At 35.1% G+C, this 26,623-nt stretch overlaps 1 protein-coding gene and 2 non-coding genes across 3 annotated transcripts in view; 1 reads left to right on the forward strand and 2 right to left on the reverse strand.

The window, feature by feature from the left end:
- Nucleotides 1-432: 432 nt before the first annotated feature.
- Nucleotides 433-26,623, reverse strand: part of RASSF9 (Ras association domain family member 9) — a 40,651-nt gene continuing 14,460 nt past the window's right edge. The window contains exon 3 of the mRNA XM_004453449.4: nucleotides 433-6,344. Coding sequence (XP_004453506.1) covers nucleotides 5,084-6,344 — 1,261 coding nt within the window. The 3' untranslated portion in view covers nucleotides 433-5,083. The remainder of the gene's footprint in view (nucleotides 6,345-26,623) is intronic.
- Nucleotides 12,300-12,431, reverse strand: LOC111762955 (small nucleolar RNA SNORA31). Its single transcript, XR_002795946.1, has one exon. It is a non-coding gene; the product is annotated as a small nucleolar RNA SNORA31 (small nucleolar RNA).
- LOC111762954 (U6 spliceosomal RNA) lies at nucleotides 19,064-19,170 on the forward strand. The gene has a single exon (XR_002795945.2). It is a non-coding gene; the product is annotated as a U6 spliceosomal RNA (small nuclear RNA).

Consider the following 26,623-nt stretch of genomic DNA (forward strand, 5'->3'; position numbering starts at 1 on the left):
CAAGACTTTTTTTTTAAAGTATACAAGATGATTATAAATATCATAAAAATAAACAAGTATGAATAATAGGAAAATTCTGAAAAACATGAGTAATGGGAGATACATGAATAAGGTATCAAATATTAAAAGGATTATAAAGTCACAAAAATTTAAATAGTGTGGTGCTAGAACATAAATACAGTCAAAATAACGGAATGGTAGAGAAAGTCCAAAAATAGACCTAAAATACATACCAGAATTTGGTTTACAAAAAGAGATGGCACTTAAAAGCAGTGAGACAAAGTTATTCAGTAAATGATGTTGAGATAACTGGTAACCATCTGGAAAATAATCAGTTGTCTCCCTATGTGTAAACATTGTACCAAAATAAATTCCAATGGTTCAAAATTTAAGAGCAAAGCATAAATGCACTGTAAGAAATTATGGGAGAGATTTATTTTTAAAATATTTAATTATCACGCAATGGGAAGGTTGTTTTAACAATAACATGAGTCATTAGTTTGAAATATCCATAAATTCCACTTTTTTTTTTTTTGCAGTAGAATAACATATTAAAAAGGCAAAGAAAAATAGCATATGCTGTGGGTGGTAGGAGTATATTTCCAACTCAGATTATACAGGATTAATTTCCATGGACCATAAATGGCAATATTTAGTAAAATTTTAAAATGCATTTGTCACCCATTGACCCACCCATTCAACACTTAATAATCTAGACTCACAGAAATGCACTGATAGAATAACACGGTTTAGAAGAGCAAATGGCTGGAAACCACCTAATTGCCCATCAGGAGAGGACTGGTTAAATAAATTATAATTGATACAATGCAGTTCTTTGACTATGAAACATAAGTAAAGAATCTCTAGATGAATAATAAAGGTTCATCTCCAGAATGTCTATATCTCAGACTGAGAAGTGTTATGTGAGGAAACAAAGTGCCGAACAATTTGTGTTATGAACAATATTTTTTGGGGAAATATATTTATATTAAATACATATATATCTGAATATGCATGGATTATTTCTAGAAGAATCCACAAATAACACATAACTGTCAAAATTTCTGAGAAGAATATCTGGGTAGCTAGGCAGCACAGTTGGACAGGAGACTTACTTTTACTATGTACTTATTTTTAATAATTTGAGTTTCCTTATGCTTCATATAATTTAGTTATTAGATACAGTCAACACTAAAAGCCTATATGAGAAATCAAGGATAGTGACAAACTGAATTTTAGTAGGGAAAATTTAAACTTCCTTGAATATTTTTATATTAGAATGGATCTTATTCCAGAAAGTAAGGTATCAGGTCATAAAACCAACGATCTAGTTAAGATACTCATTCATGACAAAATGTCAGAAATATGTTAGAAACCACACAAAAAGTTTTATTAGATCCTAATTTTGCTATAAATTTATAGTCATAAAATATGCTAAAATGGTCAGTTAGCTCAACAGTTATATAATTCCAACTGATATAAACTTTATTTTAATATAGTCAAGTAACACAATAAGAAAGATATCATAAGAGCCCAACTATTCCTTTTATTTTTCTGTATCTGTCAGAACATGAAGAAATTATATATATATAAATATTTTGAATTTGTCACATCAGGCTACTTAAACCAAACAGGCAGTATATAAAGAAACAGCCTAATATTAAAAAAAAATAACGAACAAAAAAAATCAAACTATATCTGGATTAAAAGGCACTCCTTGGACACTAGAAAAATACATTTTTAAATAAAATGATTATAGTTCTACTTTGAAAAAGTATAAAATGCAGCTACAGAAATATATTTTGTCATGTATAGCAAATATTTAAATAAATATAAAAATTTTAAATGGATTAGGATAGTCTAGACACTGCAATTATCCTTTTTTAATTAAAAGAGAAAAAAATGGATATTTAATTTAGAAGATACTCAAACATATTTTGCATCTTACAACTTGAAACCCAACTCTATAAAATCATTTCTCCTTATATGCATACAGAGAAAAATACTAGAATTTAACCACTGAGGGGTTTTAAAAGACAACCAATTGTGTTTTGATTTATATCAGTAATTTTGTGAATTAAAAATAAAATAAATGTAGCATGATTTTCTTCAAATCTACCAAAATTGAGGACTTATTAAAAATGCTCATAATAATGTGAGGACTTAATGCTCTCCCCACCAGGAATTTGTAAACAAAATTACTGTTAACATTTTATGTCTGCTAAAATGTATATTTATGTACAAAAAGCAGGAGCATCATTTACCATGTGTGAAAATTTTTTTAAAAAGCTACAACCCTCTAAAATTTAGCATTTCAGTAAAAGTACTGAGTAGGGGCAGAGACTGACAGAAAGGAATAAGGCTAAAGTTGATGATAAAGACTTATCAAGAATCTTTGCTAATGGAGTTCAGGGGAGGGAGGAATATGTTCATAAGTAGATATAAACTTAAGCCAGGATAAAAATAATCTTCTACAAAAAGTACTTCTAAAATAGTTGTAAGTATAAAGATTAGAGATTAAAACTGTTTGAATAAAACACTAAATGCTTCATTGAAGAGAAGTATGTGAAATAGACTGTGAAATGTGGGGAGCCTCTCAGAAAAGGGAAGATGAGGGGCAAAGAGACCTTTTCTCTGATGAAAGGACAAATAAGGCATTGTCTCTGAAATTCTAGGTCCTCCTAAAGGGATGAAGACTAGTCAGCTTTGGTTTGCTATTTCTAGCTGCATATAGCAAGTTCACAGCTGTCATAGGTAACAAGAATTTATAGACACTTCAAAGTTTCTACAAATAAATTAGAACATTAAACCTATGCCACCTCTCATATTTGTAACTCAAATTCTCACTTAAATTTAACAAATATCTGTTTCATACATGAAGGCATTGTATCTTAGTATTCCTACTTGTATTAATATATTAATATATTACTCTAAATTAGAGATTCACTATGGTAACTAATGATTTAATATTGCAATGGTCAAAAGGAGAAATGCATTTATATAACTAAACAGCAAATAAAAATTCTAAAACAAATTTAAAAAACAATGGTCCCACTTTCGACCAAGGCTTTTTAACTTTATTTACTGAAAAAATATAGAATTAACACTCAGAATCTATCACTGTGCTTACCAGTATCAAAATAGAAGATAGTTCAAAGTTTCTAAAATGAAATTATCTCCCTAATTCTTAGTCCTTATTTATCAGAACTTCTTCCAAATTCTGAGAAATACTGAATTAGAAACAATACTCTTCGCTATTATTTTCTCACTAGAGGTAAGAGTAACCAAAAGCGACTGCTTTCACCACAGGAAAACAGCATTTATAATTGGCTTAATATTTATAAAGAAGTTCTGAACTTAATCCTCAAGAGTGAAAAATGAATGTGTCAATGACTTATCGTATCGCTGAATGATTTAATGGACTAGTAGTGAGGTAAACTTGGCTTTCACAGATGACTATTCAATTCTCTTTCTAACTTATTTTTAATTAAACCTTTATCACTATGCTTTTCCAAGTATGGAAATTCTGACTTTTCTTTTCAGCCAACTACATATCCTTCTCACTAGCCTGCAGCAATATCTTGATATAAAACAATGATAACCTAGAAAGCAGTGCCTTAAGTGAAATACCAAGGAAATGATATCTTCCCAAAGATGGGAAGGAGGGGAATAAAAGAATAGCTAAGAAAACTGAGTTAAAAACATGCACTATAGTGTGAAAAAGAATGTATCAGTTAAAGAAAAAAATGATCTGCAGCAGTATTCAGTTAACAGTAAAATAAAATGACCATACTGTTTTTAATAATTGCATTAACGTTTTCACTGGCAAGAAGGAAGGACAGAAGGGAGAGAGGGAAGGATCACGTGAAGAAAAGGGAAGGCTGGAGTAAAGAGGGATGGGTGAGGAAGGAGGAAAGGAACAAATGAGCTTCTTAATTAAAAATCAAGCAAAACCAAGTAGTCTGGCACTATAATGTCTGCCAGTCAAGGTAGGACCTAAATAATACATTCAGTTCACCAGAGGCTGTTTTATTAGCATGCTTGGAGGTGAACTTAATAGTTTGGGTTTTTTTTTTTTTTTGCTTTTGTTTTTGTTTTTGTTTTTTAGTTTGCACTGTGGATGAAGACAATATGAAGCAAATTATCATAGAAGAAACATTTTGTTTCCATGTAGGTTCTCTGTACATTCAGAAACTATTTAAAAGCTAACACTTATGACATATAGAATTCTATTTTGCTCACACAAAGGACACCAAATTTCATCTCTTGTACTTTTGTAGGTTGGACATATATACAACTAAGACCCAGTGATTTCCTCTATAACCCATGCTATGCGTCATTCAAAGGATGAACCTGCACAAACTACATCTTTGATCAAAAGACTTTCATGGTGAGAAGGAGAAAGCCCATGCATAGCTCAATAACTTTAGTCTCCTTCAAAAGAATTGCTATTTTTATGCAATGCTTAGCCTTTTCTCATGTCACCCAGATGGATCCACTGTCAGTATTTGTACATGTTCTAACAGCAGCTCTTTTCACTTCCTGTATAAAGACTAAGTAGGTAAAGGGGTTCAGAGGGTGACAGACATGATATGTTGTGCATTCTTAGTATCGATTAAAAGAATAATTTTTTGGATTCATGCTATTACAACAAAACAGCTGTCTTGTACTTTACAGGTTAAAATCTCCAAATATATATTGGTGAAGAAAATTACAGCACATTTTAAGTTTACTTGTTCACGTATATACAGTTTCAGTATTTTGACTACTATTACGAATTGGTTTCAGATTGCACAAATCGTTTCCCATAGAAGCTATGGGTCCTTATAATATATTTGCCACAAATTATTTCTGTTATACACATACTAGTTACTTGTACTGCTTTCCTAATAAATAGTTCATCATTTATTGAGCTGGTAATGATCAAAGTTATATTTTACATTAAAAAGTAACATGGTGCTAGTTTTTCTTAATGGGGTAGTATGATTTACATGTTTTAGAAGGTAAAATTTAAAATAAAGTTTCCTATTAAATTAAACTGACATCAACAACATTGAAGTAGGTCAGGATATAGTCATTCAAATTATGTTGACAACAGCACCATGTCTCCTACATTTGTTTCTGAGTCCTGACTGTGGTTAGAGCTGATCCCAGTGTCCGAGTCTGTGTCATTTGTATTCACATTAAGTCCTTGATGAGTAAAGGGAAGAACCTCCCCACTACTGTTGGGAACCTCCGATTCTTTCCCTCTGTTTTCCTTTAGCTGGCATCCATCTCTGTTGCTGAAGTGAAGCAAATTGAACTCTTTGGCCAGGAGCTCATATTCTTCGGCTTTCATCTGAAGCAGTGAGTCACTGTATTTAATCTCTTTCTGGATGCCAGTCAAGTGAGAGTGGATTTTCAAACCAGCTTTCATGCTTTTCTCCAAATCACACTTAACACTTTCTAAATTAGAGCTTTCCTGTTCACCTGCAGCAGCCCCTTCTGCATCATCACTGATCTCAATACAAACACTTTTCACCTCTTTCTCAATTTCAGCGGAGAGTTTATCAATTAGCATTCTGTAATATTTCAGTTGTTCTTCCAGCTGTTCAATTCCATCACTTTCTCTCAGGTCCTCCAGCATATGGTTTTCATCATACTCCAAGTCTTGTTTCTGTTCAACATCACTGAAACTGGGCATTAAATATGCATCCTGGACATAATTTTCTCCATTACTTTCTACCCAATCAAGGTGGAATTTAGCTTCACACTTTTCAATTTCCAGATCAAGCTCTTTCATTCTCTTGACTTGCTGATGAATAGTATGGTCCTGGGAAATAATCAGATGAACTAATGTCTCCATACTATCTCGATCTTGTGAAACAGTGTCCTTCTTAATTTTAGCCAGTTTCCTGAATGCTTTTCTGACTATTCTTTTTTGTTTATCTGGTGGTAATGTCTTCATGTAATTTGCTGGGCTGAGCTCCCACTGTTTTTCTGTGTTTTGTACTAATTTGGCTTCTGCTGTCCGCCACAAGGGAACTGGGAAAAAAGCATCTGCTTTAACCAAAACAAATTGCATATTAGGCTGCTCATCTCCCCATGCTTTCCAAAGCTTCAGGATTCTAGTTAGTGGAGGAAGAACCCGTTCTGAGCCTCTCCACTTTTCTATGATGCAGTAATCACCGGACTTCCCCAGAAGAAAACGTTTCTCTCCAAATGTAGCCTCATGTTCCTCAAGCAAAGCCTGGATGACATCAGCAGAGGTGGTGCGTTTAGTTAAGCCACAGACAACCTTTTCTTCTTGGCAAACCCAAACCACAATTTCCTTCTCTTCTGAATCCATGTCTTTAGTTGGAGATCTGAAATAAAAACAAGGTACATTGTATTTCTGCCATCACCTGCATAAACTCAGAGAGCTGCATTTGAGATTCAGATTACATAAGAATGAGAAAATTTAATGGAATAAAAATTACTTAAAACTCTGGAAATATATCTTCATTTCCATTGGATTTCCTTGGGAAAAATTTATAGTGATATAAGACTTTTGAGTAGTAATATACTTGTGAAACTTAGATCAAAATCATTTATCACCTTATTTATGCAGGACACTCAAAACATATGGCTCCATGAAGCACATACCAACAAAATTTTCCTTGGCTTCTAGAATTTTTGACATTCATAGTTTACACTGTTTATGTAGAAATAATGACTAATCCTATGTTATCATCTTTATCTTAAATGAATGAATTATTTTATATTGGTTATTGACTTTTCTGGGGTCATAAAGTAATTACTAAGTGTGAAAGAATAAACAAGTGACACCAAGTAACATAAAAAGTTAGACCCAGTTCCAAGAAAGAGTATCCAATAAAATTTGAAAATTTAACTCTATGTAAAATTTTATAAAGGATTATTCAAAAAGCTATACAGACTTGTCATGGCTCTCTATATAATCTTTTGCATTTAATGAATCAGTATTGAATAATGTGTTATTTTCAAATAAATGTGTTATTTTGGCAATATCTATAATTCATCATTTAGTAATTCTATGCAGGAATAAAGTAGGTAATAATTTAGTATAATAAAATTATTTTCACATTCCAATTAGCAAAGAAATAATACACAAATATATTCTAAGCAAAAATAACAAGTTCTCAAGTAACTATATTACCTACTTTCTGGGTTATGACTATGGAGTACAAATCAGTTCTAAATAAATCCTTACCTTATATGCTTTAATCATGCACAAAAAATATTCAAAATTAATACGAACATTTTAAACCCACATAGAGTTAAGAGTTTACTTACTTCAACTTGGATATTTTGAAAAGCAGTAAATCATATTCTGTGCATACATTGAATGGTAATGTAATTTATTTCAATATGAACATTTTACAAACACTAATAAAATAACAAAATTGAATAGTTGTCAAAATTATCAACTTTATGAGATTATGCCAATACCTATTATATTAAAACTAAGGAAATCTTTATTTACAATGTTATCTTCCATGTTTAAACACTAAAAATCTTATTAAAAAATAAACAGCCTTAAAGATAACGATTATCAGTCTTAAAACATCTTACATGTCCCAGCCACTCTTTTAAACATATATTCACTCATTTATTACTCACAATTTTGTATGGTAAATAGTAATATTATCTACATTTTACAGATAAAGAAACTGAGATATAGGCGATTTTAGTAACTTATCTAAATTTACACAGTTAGTGGTGAAGTGAAGATTTCAGGTCAAGGAAGAAAGCTGGCTCCAGAGTCTACAGTCCTAAGCATTAGCACTATAAAAACAAGATTACAAATTTTATATAATTCAGGCATGTGGACTGATTTGGAAAATAATCATAACATAAATTTTTTTTAAAAGAAAAACTTAAATTAACCCTTGAGAGCAATGCAACCATTAAAAAAAATTTCCTCATGTCCCATTAGAATGCTCTATTGGTCAAGAGCAATGATCAACAATGGAGAAGAGCACACAGAAATGTCTTATTTTTTGTGTGTCTTTTTATTATTAATCTTGTCCCTGATCTGCTGCAGTAATAAAGGACTTCAGGCTGGCCTGCATGTCTCCCTTCACTGACAAAACTCTCACATATTCTAAAGTCCTTTTCTGTTGGATCCTTAGATTTAGTCCCTAGTTTTGTTCCCTTTTCTGATTGGGAAATATCAGCACTGGGTGTGTAGCTAAGGACTGTGCATATGCTATAGTCCTTTTTTCCACTCTGTACTAAGCTGAGCAGAGGACTGGGAAGTAGAGAGCAGGGAAATTAGATGGTCCCTGCATAGAAACCATTAGTGCTACATTTTCCAGGTGAGCTGAAAACTAGAAGATACCTCAGGAAGGCCACACAGTTTATGAGAACCTGATACTTTCAAAATAGGAAGAACCTTAATTGGGTAGGGGTCATGGAAGTGTTGAGGAATTGTCATGATCATCATTATTATTCTATAGTATAAAAAAATAGTCCTTTTATATTAATAAGAACTATCTTATTCTGTGTCACAGAACTTCTTCTATACACTTACATGTATATTTCAAGTCCTCATCACGATCGAAAAAGATATTATTGAGGCAAGTTAGTTCAGGGAAACAAGGAGAAGACAAGCCACAACATGGCCGACAGACAACATGGTTTCAACACCCCGCCTGGAAACCACTGGTACTAAAAACAAAGCCAGAGGGCCCCACCAAGACCTTGACCACAAGGTCTCAGCTGGGACTCTTTCTAGGGCCAAGGGGAGGCCCTGGATAATTCCAGACAGGCCTCCCCATTGGTCCTGGAAAACCCCAAAGAAAAGGCCTTCCCAGTGGCCCCCACCATTGAAGAGGTAACATTAACAGCTGGGGCCCATCCCTTAACATTAGGAAGGGGAGGAGTAATTAATAGCCTAATAAAGGTAACTCAATAAGCCAAACAGCCCTCTCTGCTTAGAGAGGCTCATTTCAAATCTCCATGAGTATTTCCATCCTTTTCTCCCATTTCTCAGTAAGCTCTGTTCTTTTCCTTCATTTCTCAGTGAGTTCTTTCTAACTGACCTGACTAAATTGGCACCTCCTTAAATTTTTTATGCAACATAACCAAGAACCTAGAGGAATCCAACACTTCCCTGGCTTCATTATCATTTCCATGTTACATTGAGAACATTACTGCCATTATTAAATAACATTCCATGACTTTGTAAGTTTTAAGAATAAAATTATGTTTCTTATCCAAGTCTCACTGGTTCCAAATCTTTTTCTTTTTTTTCTTTTTTTTTAAATCTGCAAATATCCCTGTATTTTCTTGGGTCACTTATTTCTAAATATTTGGGGACATTTTTACAACCAGCTAGTGATTTTCAAAAAATCCTGCCACTTGACTCAACAAGTTTAAAAGTAATGACCATTCATTACTGAACTTAAGCAATAAATCTTCCACACCTAAAATATGCTTCATCATGCCTAGTCTATTTTGTAGCGGACTCAGGATTTCAAAAACTGTATTTATTTTATAATATGGCTTTACTTGAGTTTCTATTCATTAATTCAACAAGTATTTGCTGAGCACCTCTTCTGTGACTGGCACTGTCTTGGGAAATGTGGACTATACAAAGACACAGACGATTTATAAGATAGCATTCCTGGCTTATTGTGGGAAACTGTGTTAGGGTTGAGAAGGGAACCTCTTAGTGTCAGTTCTAGTGCTAAATTCTTTATCACCATCAGTGGTTTCAGATGCTGGTCCTCAAACTGATAACCCTCAGCATCATTTTGTTAAAGAAAAAAGAAGGACTTTCACATACAAAAATATAGGAAGGAGGCAAAATAAAAATATACATTGAAGCTAAACCAAATTTGGCAGTCTCAAAGAATCATTACTTTGTAGTGCTAACCGCATTGGGTCACAGACTCATCAACCTAGTCGTTTGACATAAATAAAGAATTTAGCACTAGAACTGGAAACTTAATAAAATGTTTCCTTCTTAACCTTTGGAAGTTTACTATCTAGTAGAAGTAATGACATCTTACAAATGTATATAGAACAAGAAGGTTAGAAATATAAGTTTAGATTTGACTGATTACTTTGTAGTGTAAGGTTACAAAACAGTTCTTACTTAAAGATTCAAATTTAGATGGTGAGATTCATAACCTGAAATTCTAATGCAAGGAGAGATGCCATTTCAAAATAAAAATATTAACATATATTGCCTACTTAAGAGTGTTTTGTTTGGATTTGATTTGCTTTGTGTGTGTTTGTTGGGAGTAAGGACTGTGGGGGAAGAAGAAATTACTTTAAATTTAGGTAAAATTTTAACTAGATCTTTAAACTCCCCAGAGAAAACCCCATAACCATATGAAAGCTGAAAATGAATATGGCTTTATATTGTTGTCAATTTATAAATCCTTATATTTCAATTTATTTCTCTTTTGTTTTTTCTTTTCTTTCTATTTTTACTCCAATATTTTAGCTCTTTTTATAACAACGTTGTTTGTTTATCTGATTAACATTATTATGTTTTTTTTTCTTTTCAGTTCACACACTCTGCCCTTACTCAATATCATGTAATAGCTCAAATTAAAAATTACTCTCTTATATTAGAGGTGCAATTGTTGACATTTACTCTTTTCAATCCAATTAAATTATCTATATTTTAGATGTTTCTTGGCTTGCAAGAGAGCATTGCTCCTGATTTTAAGAATTTATGTATGTAGTTATTAAATATTATCCCCATTTTACCGATGAGGAAACTGAGACAAAGAAAAGTTAAGTAACTCATCTAAAGTCACAAAACTAGTAAGTAGGTTCATTCATTGTAACTCTAGCTTTAGAAGTTAACCTACAATTAGTCTCTGAAGACTAATACAATAATAGCCTTTATGTCTACCCACTTAAAAAACTTTCTAACTTATGAAGTGATTACATTTCAATAGTTATTTTGAAATTATTAGAATTCAATACAATTTTTAAAATTATTTTTAAATTATTAGAACTCAATGCAATTTTTGCCATAAAACTAATGGATTATCTACTGAAATCAATCAAGCTCTGGTTTGAATGATTTTAGTTGAAATATAAATTTACCTTCCCTCACCACTATCATTCTTTCATTTGAATGTCCAATAAAAAGGCAAGTGTTAAGAGTCCCAGGTTTCTGAGATTGTAATCTTAATGGTGTAGGTTGATGGCAGAGGGTAAGGTTAATGTGGATGGTGGTTCCAGGAGTTAGCCTCTCTAGATTAGGGGGAGTAGCCAAGAGGTTCACACCAAAGCTGTTTGCAAATATAGGTTATTTAAAATTTAGCTGTTTATCCAATATTGCCTAGATTATAGGAGTCAAACATGTGACATCTATGTTACATTACAGAGTAAAAACATTTACTCAAAAATTGTATAGCTATACAAATGAAGTGATTACCACACTTAGATTTAATTCACATCATTTTAGCTCAGAAATTTGTTTTAATTCCATAAATTAACGCTGTGCAATTTGCAGAAAGATATGAAATTTCATAAACCAGAATTTGGTCAGGTCATGGCTTCAAAGTACTGTACTTAGCATTTCTAATATCTTATTATCCACGAAGAAATCACTTCAATATGTAATTTTCACACAATCATCTTTTATGATATTTTAGTGAGTGGAAATTACATTAAAACTAATATGAAACATTACTTAACAAAAATTATACTACTTTACTCCACATTCTAAATATATATAACACTACATCTATAATTATGTAGTATATATTTATGACATTTCTCATGCAAATAAATACTAGTCCTAGTTATAAATATGGTCTTAATACTTTACTGAATTTGATAATACTCAATTTATTCTAAGGTTCTCACAAAGAATTGTTTTGTTACTTACTACAATTCTGTTTATTAATTTAAAATGCCTAATGATCATGAAATGTTTGAAAGTTATTTATAATAAACTTTAAAAAATCGAATTCCTCAAATTCTCTTTTTCCTTCTTAAACATTGATGAGATTAATTTGTGAATATTTGTAACAAGGCATGGTGGGAACAATTGGGCTTGAAATTTAAAAAGTATGATTTCATATCTTAACTTGCACTAGCAGAAATTTTAAATTCTGATACTACAATGTAAATATCTGACTAACGTCTCTTACTGGGTTGCTGAAAATATCAAGTAAGAGTAAGAATAAAAGAGATTTGAAAACTGAAAAATGCACTGGGCAAAAATAGATTGCAAACAATAATAATAAAAATACTACTAATATTATTTAATGCAGAGAAAGGCATGGTATTTTTTAAAATTTTTTAAATTTTTAATTTTTTTTATTTCCTGTATTCCCCCATTCAATCTTGGCTGCCATAACCAGACAGATAAGAAGCACTAGGATTTCTTTTTCTTGCATCTACAGTGGAAAACTTAGCAGCGGACATGAACTACTCCAGAACTATCAAAGATGCATAGCATAGTGTTTTCAGTGTTCTCATTCTATAACCTTATTGAATTTGATACTGTAGTTAATGATATTTTGTTGCAAATAGTTTCCACAATATTTTTCACCTGTTTCAGCCAACCAATTTTATTATAAGTACACTGTCAATATGGCATAACTTTTTGCTTAGTAAGAGAAATTTAAAAAATATTTATTATAAACTCTGGATAATAAGTGAGCCAAGGATGTTTTTAATCTTTCTCTGACTTAAAATTGTCTAATCTAATGAAGACTGTGCTAATGAGTCTTGATTTGCCCCCAAAATATATTTATATACCTGATCATTATTCTGCAACTATTTCATTAATTGGTTTTTGTCCTTTTATTATATCCTCATTAGAAAATTAAGTATCCAAGTGAAGCTGAATAACTTGCTAGATGAAAGTCATAAATACCACCTTTGGCCTGATACAGAGATTATTTTCCAGGTTGAATCTAAAATAATAGTGAAAAATATTGGACTTTTGCATTCACTCTATTGTCAACCTGAACTTTTAAAAATATTTATCTATTGATGATGACTTTCAGTATCACAAAGCAATGATGAAGCATTAAGAGTTGACCCATAATTGAAAAAAAACAACCTTCATAAATCAAATAGGCATTCAACAAATTTTCATTGAGTTACTATTACGCACAATACACTATAAACACTATAAACCTGAAGTTTTAAGATAAAGTATTGTGTATGATATTATACTGCCAAATTGCAGATCAAATATATATACATATGTGTAATACCTACATAGAGTGACTAAATGTGAAGGTATAGGAAAATGGAAATAAGTGAGTAAAATTTGGCTGCCTTTATGCAGCTGTCCAGGGACATTGAAAGCATTGACTTTGGGGCGCTTGAGAAATCAGTCAAAGAGCAACATTTCTTCTAAGTATGTAGTGGGCACTGAAGATGAGTTGTAATTTGATATATCAAACTTAGGACAAATATTTTACATTTATTCCTGCTTTCATCATAGCACTAAGAATCATTATAATATTAAATTATTAATTAAGAATAATTAGAATCTGAGATATACTTCTAAAACTCACAATATAAACTACAAAAATAAGATTTATAGATATTTATGGAAAATATTTGAAACTCTGTAGGCATTTTTCCATAGAACCTATGCTACAATTCTTTGTTTATTTTTGGGGTCCACCATGAAAATGTGATACTTACACAATCAAGCTACCATGTATAGCAGCGATTCTAAGTGAAAGGTTTTTATTGCTTGACTCTGCAGAATGAAATTCCATGCATGGAAATCAGAGTTAGAACGTTGTCTTTTCCAAGCAATAGGTAATAGCACCTATGCCTGGAAAGTGTGACGGAAGACTCAATTAGATTAAAGGATAAGAACTCCTAGGCTTTGGGATATATCTGAGTCCTGGCCAATTTCCCAAGGACTGGTCTCTGTTTTCCCTTTTTATTACCATCACTATTTTTTTAAACTGCAGATACTCTAATTTTCAATCAGTCACTCTCTTTCAGGGGCGATTTTGCCCCTCAGGGTATATTTGGCAAAGTTTGAAGACATCTTTGTTTGTTACATCAAGGTCCCAGGGTGCCACTGTCCAATGCACAAGACAGCTTCCCACAGCAAGACTTATCTGTCCCAGAATGTCAATATTGCTGCTGTCAAGAAGTCTTGTTTCTAGATTTACAACAAAATATACTTTCATCACAGTTCTACCTTTATCCTTTTTTCTTACATTGTCTCGGGAATCTAATTGTAAAATACATGAAAACAAAAATAGCAAACAAGAGAGACCTCACCAATCTCAAGTAGTGTAAAATAAATAATGATAAAAGTTGGCATATTATTTACTGGAATGTAAATAGAATATTGCTGCTTTTATCCCCTTCTTTTCACCCTTTAGTTTATCTTTATGCTTGCTATTATTAATTCTGCCTAACTGACTTCCCTCTGTTTTTTTTTTAGATTTATTTATTTATTTATCCCCCCACCCCCTGCCCTGGTTGTCTGTTCTCTCTATTTGCTACGTCTTTCTTCTTTGTCCGAGAGCTGACATAACAAGATGGCACAACAAAAAGAAACACAGATTCCCGTGTGGACAGTGCCATTCCTGGGCAGGCTGCACTTTCTTTCGTGCTGGGCAGCTCTCCTTATGGGGCGCACTCCTTGCGCGTGGGGCTCCCCTACGCGGGGACACCCCTGTGTGGCAGGGCACTCCTTGCACGCATCAGTACTGCGCATGGGCCAGCTCCACACGGGTCAAAGAGGCCCGGGGTTTGAACCTCAGACTTCCCATGTGGTAGGCGGATGCCCTAACCACTGGGCCAAGTCCGTTTCCCAACTTCCCTCTTTTAATCCCAGAGACTGTCCTAAGGTGTAATGACATTTGTATTTAGATGCTATAGAAGCTATAGAAACACAAACATCTAGAATAAAGTTAATTTTAACTCAGGACAAATTTATTTTTAGGGCCTAGAATATATTATGTCTTCATTAAGAAATAGTTTGTGAACATCTGGTTACTAGATATGAGGAGTGGATTGTGGAATGAGAAGATGTGTGCGTGAAATGACATTCTGGGAATGGTCAAGGAGACCACTGTCAGGGCCATGAATAGGGAGTGGGATCAGCAGAAGGGTTTAAAATTGTGTTTCACTCTTTCTCCTTTCTTCCAGTCTATTCTGCCCTGGACAGCTGGGACAAGCAAAGACCTGAATTGGGAAAGGCAGTTTCCAGGTACCCAGAGTTTGGGAGAAGAGGATAAGACAACACCTGAAACATTTACAAGATGAAAGGGAAATTCCCAGAGGCAACTAAAAGAAATAAGAGAGGAAAAAAAAACTCTACTTTCACTTACTCAGGGCTGGGGAAACTAAGTTTTAAGAGAGGCCTAGATAAGTCTTTAAAAATAATTTAGCAGTAAAAGTACACTGAATAAAATATCTTGATTTGGTTATTCAGAACACACTGAAATCTAATACAGTCCCAAATTCATTATGGTTCACATAAATTGGCATATAATACTATACAAAAGAATCTAGTTACAGTACTTGTTTCTCATTGTTGAAATACAAGAGTTTATAACATCAGACAATTTTTCAGCCTTTTGACCAAAACAAAACCATAACACCGTTTTCCCATGTAGTACAAAGTAAATAAATGCTTCTCAGTCTAAATCCTGATTCTACAGAGAAATAATATTTGTTCACCTTAATATTTTTAACACATAATACAATCAATTCCCTTAAAATTTTTGATTAAAGCTCAATAAACCTATATACTACTCAGCTGATAGGAATTCACTTTCCTCTATTATACAAAGCAATTCAAAACCTTAACAAGTAACAGAAGCAAAATCAGTATAACATGTTATTTATTCAATTATATGTGTCCAGTACTATGATAAATGCCATCTGAAATAATAATATGAAGAAAAATAATTTAGTCTCTGCACACAGATTATGATTCAGTCAGATATTAATATCTCAGTCATATTTTTCACAGAAAAAGTATTAGATGACTGTGCCAGTTTTTTAAAACTTTTTAAATTGAAGTTTATCATTCATACATGAACATTCATAAATAACAAGTGTGTAGTAAAAGCTGTGAACTTACAAAACAAACATGCATGTCATAATACAGGACTCCCATATATTACCCCACCACTACCACTTTGCATTGTTGTGAAACAATTATTACAAACCATGAAAGAGTATCATCAAAACATTACTACTAAGTATAGCCAATATCTTACATTTGTGTATTTTCCCCCAACTCACCCAGTTACTGACACCCTGTATTAATATTATATACTTGTTAGAGTTCGTGAGAGAATGCTCTTACATTTGTTTAATTAACCACAGTCCATCTTCCACCACAGGATTCATTGTGATATACAGTCCCGTGCTTTGCACAATCCATTCAGAGTGTACACTCAGTGACTCTCATATTCATCCAAGTTGTGCTGTCATCTCCTCAGTCAATTTTAGAACATTTTCATTACTTTAAAAGGAAAAATCCCATACTCTCTTATACCACACAATTGTTTTCCCTTAGAATACAGTTGATGGTACTACATTATAATGAATCTAATAACACTGCTGATTTATAAATGTGATTGTGACTGAAAGCATAATCTGTGGATGACTGTGACAATTTTAAAATCTCATCTTAGACAGTCCTTTCTCAATACATTTTACCCTAAAACGTTATTAATCTGATGGGAAATAAGGTCGAGCCTGTTTAACTCTTCAGTGTATCATTGTATGTGGCTCTCACATTAAAAACATAAAAGTATACAGTCCTTAAACACAGAATGGCTCAACAATGTAAGGTTCAGAAATGATAATTAGGAATGTGAGCTATAAAGCCATAATAAGAAAAAGAATTCAATGCTTTGATTTCAACATATTTATCTCAGTTTCAAAGCTGGCAATACTGTACAGGAATTCACATTACTTTGAATTTCTTTAAATTTTGAATAAAAGCACATCATTCATTAAAGAAGCTGAGTAAAGATTAAGATCAAATTTAGTAAATAAAGTTCCATAACAGAGGTTTAAACTGGGATTTGAGTTTACAACTCTATACCAAACATAAAGTTTAAAATCCTGAAAAAAGCATAAATGATCTGTTTAGATGTTGATGGGCTAAATAAAATATCACAGCTATTTTCAAACTAAAAGATTATACTTCCAAATTCAACAGAGACTTTTCCCAATAGTCAAAACTATAATCATGCAAACACAATTAAGTTTAGCTAACAAATTACTACTTTAGTTTTATCATTATTACATAAATAAGTGTATATTTTGTATAATATGATCAAAGGGCCGTGTAATAAAAAAGAAGGACTAATCCAGACACAAATAGATAATAAGAGACAAAATTGGGTTTTTATCATTCATTTAAAGTTTTAAGAACAAAACCTTAAATGAATGATTAAAAAGTTTTATATAAATTAATCGAATATATTCTAAATTAGTTTACCTCCAAATAAATTGTTTGTTTTTTAATTACATGAATTTCTCAACTTCTTCCAACATTCCTTTATTAGTTCCACTGTAGTGTTAGAAATGTGATTAAGTGCTGAGGATAAAAAGAAATGGAAGATAAGATGATCCTTTTGGTATAAGAATTTGTCTTGTAGTCAGAAAAGAGAAAAAAATGTTTGAGGAATATAATTTTAAAAATTCAAAACCCAGATTAAATAGTATTGGAAATTAGGGGAGACACTGTACAAATATGCTATAAGATTTCAGAGAAGGAAAACAAACTCTAATAAGTGTAAAATAACATTTAATAAATAATAAAAAGAAATAGAAGTTGAACTCAGAATCTTCCATTCATTTTTAATTTCTAAAAACTTCTGTAGACACTACCCCAAATAGCGGGGCTCCTGAGGACTCTGAAGACACCCAGGCATTACGGTCAGGGCAGAGAGCTCATAAGTTTGGTGCCTTGCCAGCAGGCCTCCTACTTTGGGGTTTGTGCTCCCTATTGTGACAGAATTGGACTCAGTTGTGGTTTCCCTACACATGGCTCTTCAGTCCCTTCTGTTTGAACCTATAGTTGGTGCTGGAGTTAGGAGGTATACATCCAAGAGACTTGACTCTTTGGACTGTCCATGGGCCAGCTGGGTCCTGAGCCTTAAAAGAGTTGCAACACCTACTCTCTAGTTCATTGGACTCACCGAGGACAATTAACAGGGAGGTGATAATGGATAACCACCATACCAAGGAACCGAGAGAGCCTACAAATGCAAGCAGGAAAGTCCCATTCATCAGCAGTATGGGATCGACGCCCCCTCTCAAATAGAGATGGAGTGGATATCACCATCCCAGAATCCTCAGGATTGGGGATAGAACTATAGCAGAGAATTAAAGGTCTGAGTTTTAGAGAATTTTTCAATAACTTCTTTTGAGTAGGTTCTAAAGCATTACCTGTTTCCAACTTGTTCAGCCTTAAAAAGTTACATTGACCTTTTAAATCTATCTTAAGTTTGGGCTATTTTCTCTATTTAAAAAATAATGAGGGAAGCGGATTTGGCCCAACAGATAGGGTGTCCGCCTACCATATGGGAGCTCCAAGGTTCAAACCCAGGGCCCCCTGGCCTGTGTGGAGCTGGCCCACGCACAGTGCTGATGCATGCAAGGAGTGCCCTGCCACGCAGGGGTGTCTCTCATGGAGGGGAGCTCACATGCAAGGAGTGTGTCCCATAAGGAAAGCTGTCCAGTGTGAAAAAAAAGTGCAACCCGCCCATGAGTGGTGCCGTACACATGGAGAGCTGATGCAGCAAGATGATGCAACAACAAAAAAATGAGACACAGATTCTGGGTGCTGCTGACAAGAATACCAGCAGGGAAAAGAAGAACATACAGTGAATGGACAGAGAGAGCAGACAACTGGGGGTAGGGTGGGGAAGGGGAGAGAAATAAAGTTTAAAAACCTAAAAATCTTGAAAAATAATAATAATGAGCACCTCAAGAAAACTGAAGGAATTTTAAGCAAAGCAAATATAAAAATTTATATGAAACAGAAATAGCAATGGTAAATGACAATTTAGATATTTTCTTAGAAGTACACACACAATAAAATTTAAGCAAAGTTAAAATTAATGAAGCAGTGTTCGATTCGGCAGCACATATACTAAAACTGGAACAATACAGAGAAGATTAGCATGGCCCCTGCGCAAGGATGACATGCAAATTCGTGAAGCGTTCCATATTTTTAAAGCACATGAAAAAATGCTCCAAATCTTTAGCTATCAGGGAAATGCAAATCAAAACTACAATGAGATACCATCTTACTCCCATATTGGCAGCTATGAAAAAAACAGAAGAATACAAATGCTGGAGAGGATGTGAAGAAATGGGAACACTCATCCACTGCTGGTGGGAATGCAGAAGGATCCAACCATTCTGGAGGACAGTTTGGCGTTTTCTCAAAAAACTAACCATAGATCTGCCATATGACCCAGCAATTCCACTGCTGGGTATATACCCAGCAGAACTGAAAACAAGGACACAAACCGATATATGCATACCAGTGTTCACAGCAGCATTGTTCACTATCGCCAAAAGTTGGAATCAACCCAATGCCCATCAACAGATGAGTGGATCAATAAAATGTGGTATATACATACAATGGAATACTACTCAGATTTAAGAACAAATACACTGCAAACACACGTGATAACGTGGATGAATCTTGAGAACCTTATGTTGAGTGAATCAACCCAGGCATTGAAGGACAAATACTACATGACCTCAATGATATGAAATAAGTAAACCAAGCTGCCTCAGAGAGCTAGAGACTGGAAGATAGGCTTACAGGAAATCGGAGGGCAGAGGAAGGATATAAGCTGACATCTACATGGGGGAAATCTATGATAAGCTGGAGGTAAGTATGTGTACAAGGAAGGGATAAAATGGGGGCATAGGGTGACCTTTGGGTGGGGCTTTGTGGGCTTGAGGGGGGCTAGGGGTGGGAGTTGGGTAATATTGCCCAAGAAATTGGGGGAGGGTGGGGCAACATACGAACATAGGAGAATATCAGGTGTTGGTTGAGAGTATAATGCTGAGAAAACCTTTTCAAAATATAATTAAGAAAGTTACCTGTTTAAGACAGTTAAAGGGGATAACCTGATGTAAGACAGACTCCTAGGGAATATGCGAATGCTCATTTTGCCAGAGTGGGTTATACCATCAGGTAGAGACCCATATAATGAGGGTGAAGGTATACCCACATCCTGGGGAGGACTAATGCCATCAAATAGAGGGAACTGTATCTCTCAAGAGAAATGGTGGCTCCCAGGGCATTAGGGCAGTTGAGCAAGTCAAGCCCTCAACACTGTTGCAAGTATCTCTGAACATGGTTCCTCAAGAAATGAAGATTGACTATCATTGTGGGCCCAAGGGGAGGGGGAAATAGATATTGAATAGATGCAACCAACATAACTGTGAGGGCAATAGAAGTGTTTCACAAGAGTACACGAGGATGGATATATAACATGTAATATTACACCAAAAACATATAGGGGCCGACAGACTAAAAATGTAAATCATAATGTAAAACATAGGATAACTAAAAATTTAGAAAATTGTATAGCCTAAAGTATAAACCACAATGTAAACACAAATGTTACCTTGTTTGAAAGCTATTGTCTCAATATCTGTACATCAGTTTCAGTAAATATGGTATGAATATGTTAAAAGATTATTGCTGTGGAAGGGAAAAGATTTTATATTGGATATGTGGGAGTACTGTATATTGTATATATGAATTACTGTGATCTATGGCTCTTGTGAAGAAAAGCTCAATAATTAGGAAAAAAGAAAAGAAAAAGATAGGATGTAGAATTTTTCCAAATCAATATGTATCCTGTATCTAACCTTTAAACTCATCACTATATTCCATTTTACTATTAAGGGAACTTGGCATTATATTGGGCTTCACTTTTCAGGAAGTTTTGGATCACAGAGTGGTTCAACAATGGCAGTGGAGGAATACTGGTATGGGATGTTATTGACAGGGGACATAGGGTTGACAGGGAGTTATACAGGGCATGTGTCTGGGGTGCATGGAAATGTTTGGATATACTTATAGTGGAAACAATTAAAAACAACAGCTGGGGGGGTACTGGGTTACTGGCCGGGGGGGCTCTGTTGTGGTCCCTAGGGGAGCAGCGGCAGTCCCCCGGGTGTAACGGCAAAGACCAGGAAGGAATGAGGGTTCAACAGTGAGTCCCTGATACTAATGACTATGCTTGTGAGCCTATACACCTGAAATAAGAACAAGGCCTAGAGCAGCACTGTGCCTAAGGTTTCCCTTCTGACAGCCTCCGTGTTATTCATATGTGGCCAGTCTCTAAGCCAAACTCAGCATGTAAATGCACTGCCTTCCCCCCAGCATGGGACATGACAACTGGGGATGATCCTCCCTGGCACCGAGGGATCACTATCAGGTACCAGATGATGACGTAACTAGAAAATGACCTTGAATAAAAGGTTCAAAGTGGACCAGCAGAATATCCCTGTCTACATATAATAACAGGAGTTAAAAATGCTTTTTGACCTAAACCAAGGGGGAAATGGACAGGACAAATGAATTTATATGGCTATGACTCTCTAAAAAAGAGTCTAGAGGTTGTCAGAAGGATTGCCCTTATGCACACCTGAGCAGAGTCTCAGAGACAGATAAAGTAGACACAACCCCAGGTATTGGTTCTTCTGAGGGCTAAAGAGACCCACAGGTTTTATGGTCATGGCAGATGGAGTTCACTGCCATGTCAGTTGGCCCTTCTTTGGAGTTGGTGTCTCTGCATGATGGAGCTGGACTCGGATGTGACCTCTTTTCACAAGCCTTCCCTGTTCCTTTACTGGAATTGTAGTTGATGCTGGGGTTTAAGATATATCTAGGGATCTGAATCCCTGGACTGACAATATGATAGCCAGGCCCTGAGCCTCAACAGACTTCAGCTCCTACACTCTGGTTTATTGGACTTAGCCCACTCAGCTAACATGGAGTTGAAGAATGTCAACCACCACACCATGGAGCCAAGAGTGCCTACAACTGAAAGCAGGAGGATTGCATCCAGTATCCATGTGGAATCTAAGCCCCCTCTTGACATAGATGTGGAATGGACACAACCAATCCAAGGTCCACAGGAAGGAGGAATACAGTAAGGATTAGAGTGGACTTACGTATATTCTTTTCATGAACTATTGTGGTTAGTAATCGAGAAAATGTGGTATTGGTGTGGAAAAAGTGGCCATGGTGGCTGCTGGGTGCAGGGAATGGGAGGAAGAGATGAGATGTGGAGGCATTTTCGGGACTTGGAGTTGTCCTGGGTGGTGCTCCAGGGACAATTACCAGACATTGTAGATACTCCCATGGCCCACTGGATGGAACATGGAAGAGTGCGGGCTATGATGTGGACCATTGACCATGAGGTGCAGCGATGCCCAGAGATGTACTCACCAAATGCAATGGATGTGCCATGATGATGGGGAAGAGTGTGGCTGTGGGGGGAGTGGTGGGGTGGGGGTGGTGGGGGTGAATGGGGACCTCATATTTTTTTAATGTAATATTTTAAAAAAATGAATAAAATAAAAAAATAATAAATGAAAAGAGAAAAAAATTAATGAAGCAGGCAAATGATGAGAATGTTTTGGCCTACAAGCTAACAGATTAATTAATGCCCTCTAAAGTAGCACTTTGGGGTCATAGTGCTGCATTCCCAGGAAGAGTAATCATGGGACCTTTTAGTCATAAATAGCATAAATAGCACCTTTCCTTACATTACCCAGAAAACTTGAATTGTTATTTTCATGAAGCATGAAATGTAGTGCTACCAAAAATTATTCTGAACACAAATCCATTAAAGTTTTTCTTTAAATACTTTTAAAATTGGAGTCTTTCATAAATTTAGCATTTTATGAACAGTTTTAGCCAGCCAAAGGGGTATTGATGCAAAATACCAGAAATTGGTTGGTTTTTATAAAGGGTAGTTATTTGGGATAGGAGCTTACAGATACCAGGCCACAAAGCATAAGCTACTTCCATCACCAAAGTCTATTTTCACGTGTTGGAGCAAGATGGCTGCCAATGTCTACGAGACTTCAGGCTTCCTGGGTTCCTTGGGGCTCAGTGCCTCTGTTTTCTCCACAAAGTCAGCTGTAGACTATGAAGCTCTCTAGGCTCTGCCTCTCTCCACAAGGTCAACTGTAGACTATCAGGTGAATGACTCTGTCTCTCTCTCCCCAGGACTCCAGCTTAGAACTTGAGCATCAAACTCCAACATTAAAATTCCAACATTAAGAACACTCAACTCTGTCCTTCGCCATGCCTTTTATCTGTGAGTCCCCACCCACCAAGGGGCAGGGACTCAATGCCCTAATGATGTGGCCCGATCAAAGCTCTAATCATAACTCAATCACTCCCAGGTATAGACCAGATTACAAACTTCATCCAATATTTATTTTTGGAATTCGAAAACATATCAAAGTGCTACATGAACTAAGACAGTTAAAATTAATAAATAAATAAGTAAAAACAAAGGAAAAATTACCCTTCAAGTTAAAATTTAATAGATATGTATATGTATACATATATAGTAGAAAAAATAAAAGCAACTAGTTTTTTCCTCTACTAATACCAACTTAATTTTTTTAGGAAGGAATAATATACATCAGTCATGCAGGATAAGAAAAACTTTAGACATTCTATAACTACAGGGTAGCAATGGTATATAATTCCCCAAAACAGAGAAGGGGTATGGGAATGTGTAAAGAATGTGTACTGAAGAGTACTGGGGGTTAAGTAAACTAAGATCATAGTTTGGATTCCGGAAATTGATTATAATCAAAATGTAAATATTTAACATGCAGTATTTACCAGATGAAATGCTGAGAAAATATCTAATCTCATTGGAAATTCTAGTGCTTATTTCCCTGTGCCTGGCAAATATCTAAAGTTGCCTCACTGATTTGCACAGTGTAAAGAATTATTTTATAACAAAGTGTATTTGTTAAAAAGAAAGTTACGAAACCGGAATATTTAGCTGCAGTTACGGCAACTATTAGCATTAGTTTTCATGTAGTCAGCCAAATCCATAATTGGTTTTGCCTTCTTATGGAAGATATTTCCTAATGATGATGATTTTAAGCTTGTATTTGCCTGCAGCCACCTACTCTTCCCTCTCTAAATATATTCTGAGATGTATTTTAGCATATTTTAATGGCACTGGAAATCTGCAACAATTTGAATTACCTAGTAAGATAGCTGAAAACATGAGGTGAGACTCCCTCCCTGGTTTTCAGTTTCTGAACATGCTCTGTAAAAAAAACTGCAATAAAATTTGACTTCCAAAAAGGAAATCAAGACTTGCTGTTAGAAATTTAATCTAAAACAATCAACCTTTTGTATGGTCACAAATAAATTACCTAAAGAATAATAACAAAGTAGTAATTATAGAAATATAAATATTCCAGGATATACCAGGACCTGTCACAAAATCTAATACCATTTTGTTAGTGAACAGGAGAAAAACTTTTGAAAACATTATTAATATAAGCAAAACACCAGTTTGTTAAAATTATAGTATATCCATTCTCCTTCCCAAGATTAAATCCATTTGATGTGCTCTGAATTTCACTTTCTTCCTTCTTTGGACTCTGCTTTATAATTTATTCATTCTCAAAGTCTTCTTCTGGCACTTTTCAGTTTGTCTATAACTCTTGCCACATTGTAATGATCTTCATTTGACCACATATTCCTCTCTATGCACTTTCCCTCACAGTCAAATTCAAATTGCAATCCACAGTTTCTCTAGTTCATCCTTTCCCAACAACTGTCAAATCCCCTACAAAATGACTTCATTCCCCACCCACCTCATACAGATACATTTCATGTTAGGGGCATTAGAGAAATTCAAACTGCCATACCCAATAGCCATTTGCAGAACTCATCTAACTTGTCCTGACCTCTGTTCAACATTATACATTATTAACCTCTTCCTCTCATTCTTGCAGCACTCCATTCCTAGACTCGCTGCGTGTTCTTTTTTGTCCGCTGCTGTTGTTGTCAGTGGCACGGGAATCTGTGTCTCTTTTTTATTTGCATCATCTTGCTGCATCTGTTCTCTGTATGTGCGGTGCCATTCCTGGGCAGGCTGCACTTTCTTTCGTGCTGGGCGGCTCTCCTTACGGGGTGCACTCCTTGCACATGGGGTTCCCCTACGCGGGGGCCATCCCTGCGTGGCAGGGCACTCCTTGCGCGCATCAGCACTACACATGGGCCAGCTCCACATGGGTCAAGGAGGCCCGGGATTTGAACCGCAGACCTCCCATGTGGTAGAGAGACACCCTAACCACTGGGCCAAGTCTGCTTCCCAACATAAGTTCTTTATAGCTCCTTCTATCAAGAGAAGGAGTCAATTTCCTTGTTCTTCCTATGATCAATAGAATGTAGTGAAGCAACGTTGTATTGGAGTGCCAGAATCAAGGACTCTTGCAGCTTCCAGTTTCTTCTCGGAATGCTCCCATGAGACAGCCCCTTGATAAAAAATCACTTGATAAAAGACCAAGTAGAGAAAGAGGCACAGCTATCTCAGCTATCCACCTGGACCCCGCTTGGAGTCAACCCACAGCTGCATGAGAGATGACAGGCAAAATCAACAGAAGAATCAACCAGTCAATCCACAGAATCATAAAAAGTAATCAGTTCTTGTTGTTTTCAGCCACTAATTTTGGGGCCATTCTATAGACAGTGAATGATAACTAATATAGGTGGCATCTCCTATTTTCTGCCTACAGCTCATTTCTTGTCACATTTTTTTCAGGGTGATCATAACATCAACCATAACTTCATTAAAAATTTTTATGACAAGAGTTCCCAAATCTAATTATTTTGTCCTTGACTTTTGACCTCTAGAGCCATATTTCAAACTTCCTTCTTTGCATCTTTGATATTTATATGCACATAAACCACAGGCACCTAAAGCTTGAAACATCAAAACTATTGACCACAAGTAACTCATCATCTCTTCTCATATCTCAATCTATACCATCTCCTGATTTTCCATCTTACTGAATGTAGATGCCATCCCCTTATCCTGGGTTCCAAGCTTAAAAACAGGGAGTCTTCCTAGACTCTTCACTCTGCCCTATCCCCCATTAACAGGAGTCATATTATATCTTTCTTAGTTTTCTCCTAAATGTAGCAGACATTTCCCTTCATATTCATCATCACTGCTGAAATTCAGACAATTCTGTTTTAGATTACTTTAGTAAGGTATTGCAATATTGCATTATTATTATAAACTCTTGCCCTCTTTACATTTGTCCGCTACAAAATGGTGTCAGATTGCCCCTTTTAAACTAAAAATCTAATTGCATACTTTCCTTGATTAAAATTCTTTAAATGGTTCTCAGATGCTTCATTTTAATTTTCTTTCTTTTCTTTTTTTGGCCTGCTACAAGGAAGCCTTCCATGATCTACCTCTCCAACTCAAAACTAAGCACTTCTTAATATGTACATTGGGTTAGGTGCTCCCAAGTTCTTGCTGAACCCTGTTAGATATAAAATGAGGGTTACCTAAGCTGTGACATAATTACCTGATTGACTACTAGGGTGGATTGAGAAGACTCTGCCATGCTTTTGTTTTGACTCTGGGCCTCTCCT

The sequence above is a fragment of the Dasypus novemcinctus genome, chromosome 12 (genome assembly GCF_030445035.2).
Source record: "Dasypus novemcinctus isolate mDasNov1 chromosome 12, mDasNov1.1.hap2, whole genome shotgun sequence".
NCBI lineage: Eukaryota > Metazoa > Chordata > Mammalia > Cingulata > Dasypodidae > Dasypus > Dasypus novemcinctus.